Source organism: Notothenia coriiceps, unplaced genomic scaffold (assembly GCF_000735185.1).
Source record: "Notothenia coriiceps isolate Sejong01 unplaced genomic scaffold, NC01 NC01_scaffold00018625, whole genome shotgun sequence".
In the NCBI taxonomy this organism is placed as follows: domain Eukaryota; kingdom Metazoa; phylum Chordata; class Actinopteri; order Perciformes; family Nototheniidae; genus Notothenia; species Notothenia coriiceps.
The window spans coordinates 1-2,933 of NW_011351326.1; the positions used below are offsets into that span (position 1 = coordinate 1).

A 2,933-nucleotide genomic window follows, 5' to 3' on the forward strand; every position below is an offset into this window, starting at 1 on the left:
GTGAACGCGCCTATAGTAGGTGCTCCTGCATCGGCTTCAGAAAGGTTCAAATGGATCCCAAACAAAACCTAATATGTAGACTGGCAGAAACTCTGACATTGTACTCCTTTGTTTACTTCCAGCACATAGTGACATCACTAAGGAAAACTCGTACTCCTATTGGCTAGCGCTCCAACACATTGTACGTGATTGGCTAAGGGGCGGGACATCTCTAAACTGGTTGACCAATCACAACAGTTGAACCTTTAATAGTGCATACATGACATGTCACTTGTTAGACGCTTTTATCCAAACAGACTTACATACTCAATACTGTGCACAATCCCCACAGGAGCAATTTAGGGTGAAGTGTCTCAGGGACACAACGACATGCTGACTGCAGCGGGACTTCAACTTGTTTTTTCGCGGGTCTAAGGACAGAGGGTGTAAGGACAGAGGGTGTAAGGACAGAGGGTCTAAGGACAGAGGATGTCGTGTTGTCATACTGATATTCTGTACAAACTGTGAAGTCCTCTGAGACAAATGTAACATTAGTGATATTTGGCTATATAAATAACCATTGATTGATTGATTGGCCTGATCTGAAGATCAGCGCACTGCCCCACTGCCACAGCCTCCCACATATTGAATCTTTGTTAAAAATAGAGAGCAGAAATAAATACAACACTAAACTAAAAGTATAAAAGTAACAATGCAGTAAAGTTCTCAACATAAAATCAATCATTGAGACAAAATGAACAGACAGCTTTTGTAAACGTGCTGGATGTCCTTAAAGAGTTTTAAAATGTTGTGTGGTGTTTTGAACATTCTTGAAATTGTGTTTTGTATTGTCTTAAGGAAGTAATTCATTTGGAGAGAGAGCCTAATAGCTTTGGCTTGTTTTCCCTTTGACAAGAAAGGAACATTGAAAAGCAAAGGAACGCTCCAACAAATACATTTACATATAATCAAATACTTAAAGTCATCAAAAAGCCATGAGATAGAACAAACTAAATGTACGGTGTAGTTCATTGATTTTAATGAAAGTATTTCCTCCATCCTATTTGCCCCAGGTGAATCAAAGTACCTGTGCAACACGTGTGGAGCGACGTTCCACCGAGCCTCAGCGCTGAGCAAACATCTGAAGAAGCATCAGCCTCGCCCCGACGTGCGGCCCTTCGGCTGCGCACAGTGAGTCTCTCCTCTCTGCTTTTTCATCAGCATGTCCTCTCAACATGAGATTACCATGGTAACAAAGGTATCCCAACTGTAGCTGTGAACATGACAGGATGTGTGATTACCTAGAAGAGCATCAGGACTGTTTGAGGCATATGATAGCTATGTGATTAACATGATGATTCAGCCTCTATGGAGAGAGACATATGAAGACACAAGCACCGAATTTTGAGATTTTGAGTAAAAAGTCCGAATTTTGAGATTTTGAGTAAAAAGTCAGAATTTTTTGATTTTGAATAAAAAGTCAGAATTTTGAGATTTTAAATAAAAAGTCAGAATCTTTTTTGATTTTAAGTAAAAAGTCAGAATTTTTTGATTTTGAGTAATAAGTCAGAATTTTGAGATTTTGAGTAAAAAGTCAGGATTTTGAGTAAAAAGTCAGAATTTTGAGATTTTGAGTAAAAAGTCAGAATTTTTTGATTTTAAATAAAAAGTCAGAATCTTTTTTGATTTTGAGTAATAAGTCAGAATTTTGAGAAAAAAATACAGGATTTTGAGAAAAAATACAGGATTTGGGGATTTTGAAATAAAGAGAGAATTTCAAGATTTTGAGAAAAAGTCATGATTTTGAGAAAAAGTCATGATTTTGAGATTTTGAGAAAAAATACATAATTTTGAGAAATAGTAAAAAAAACAACATTTTGAGAAAAATGTCAGTGTTTTGTTCATGACAGGATGTATGATTACTAGAAGAACCGGTATTCCTCCATCTTGTGGCTGTGTAACTCCCTCTCTTGGATATCAGCATGTGAAGGACACTGTTCAGGAACTAGTTGATGCTCTGTATGTGATGACTACTTCCATTCTGGAGAGATCACAGATACATGGATTCTGAGATTCAAGCTCAAACTGGGGACGAGTGAGATTCTTCTAACACAAGCCCTTAGGATAGAGCGAATCATCTCAAATGTAACCGAAGCGCAATATGTAAAACATGACCCCTAACCCCCTGCTGTTGTTCTCCTCCTGTGTGTTTCAGGAAGTGAACACCAAGTTCTGTGGCAGCGGTTCTGTTGCTAACCTGGCGGATCACCTGAAGCCCAGATACCACTTCGCTGCTCTGGAGGGGGCTCACTACGAGAGGCTGCCCTACAGGTAGCTGCTCACCTGGGGGGAACACCTGTCCATATTCATCATGCCACAATACGGATCTGATGAATCCTTACTTCATAGTTTCTCTGGTGTGTGTGTGTGTGTGTGTGCGTGTGCGTGTGTGTTTCAGGAATCACGTTGTTCTGCAGGAGAACGCTCAGCACGTCAGCCGCTTCATCGCCTTGGCCAGCGTCAACAACCCCGCCAAGAAGAAGGTAATAATAATAATAATAATAATAATAATAATAACAGTACTTTCTATTTTGGAGGCGTCTTTCATTACACCTAAGGTCACCTCACAATTCAATCAGGTTAAAAACAGTAAGGTGTGTGTGTGTGTACGTTTGTCTACATGGTGTGTTTTTCTTCAGTATCAAATGCATCCAGTGATGATTGTCTTCATATCAACGTGTAATCTGCCAATTTCGGCTAACTTTAAATGCCGCTAAATTGCCCAAATGTTAACAAAAACATGATAAAAGTGTGTGTGTGTGTGTGTGTGTGTGTGTGTGTGTGTGTGTGTGTGTGTGTGTGTGTGTGTGTGTGTGTGTGTGTGTGTGTGTGTGTGTGTGTGTGTGTGTGTGAGAGAGAGAGAGTGTGTGTGTGTGTGTGTGTGTGTGTGTGTG

General features: G+C 39.8%; 1 protein-coding gene across 1 annotated transcript; it reads left to right on the forward strand.

The window, feature by feature from the left end:
• Window positions 1-2,109: 2,109 nt before the first annotated feature.
• On the forward strand, window positions 2,110-2,522 carry cwf19l1 (CWF19 like cell cycle control factor 1; the record flags this gene model as incomplete). The annotated part of the gene is made up of 2 exons (XM_010777791.1): window positions 2,110-2,310; window positions 2,438-2,522. Coding segments are annotated over exons 1-2 (246 nt in total), but the record flags the coding sequence as incomplete, so codon positions are not given.
• Window positions 2,523-2,933: the final 411 nt, after the last annotated feature.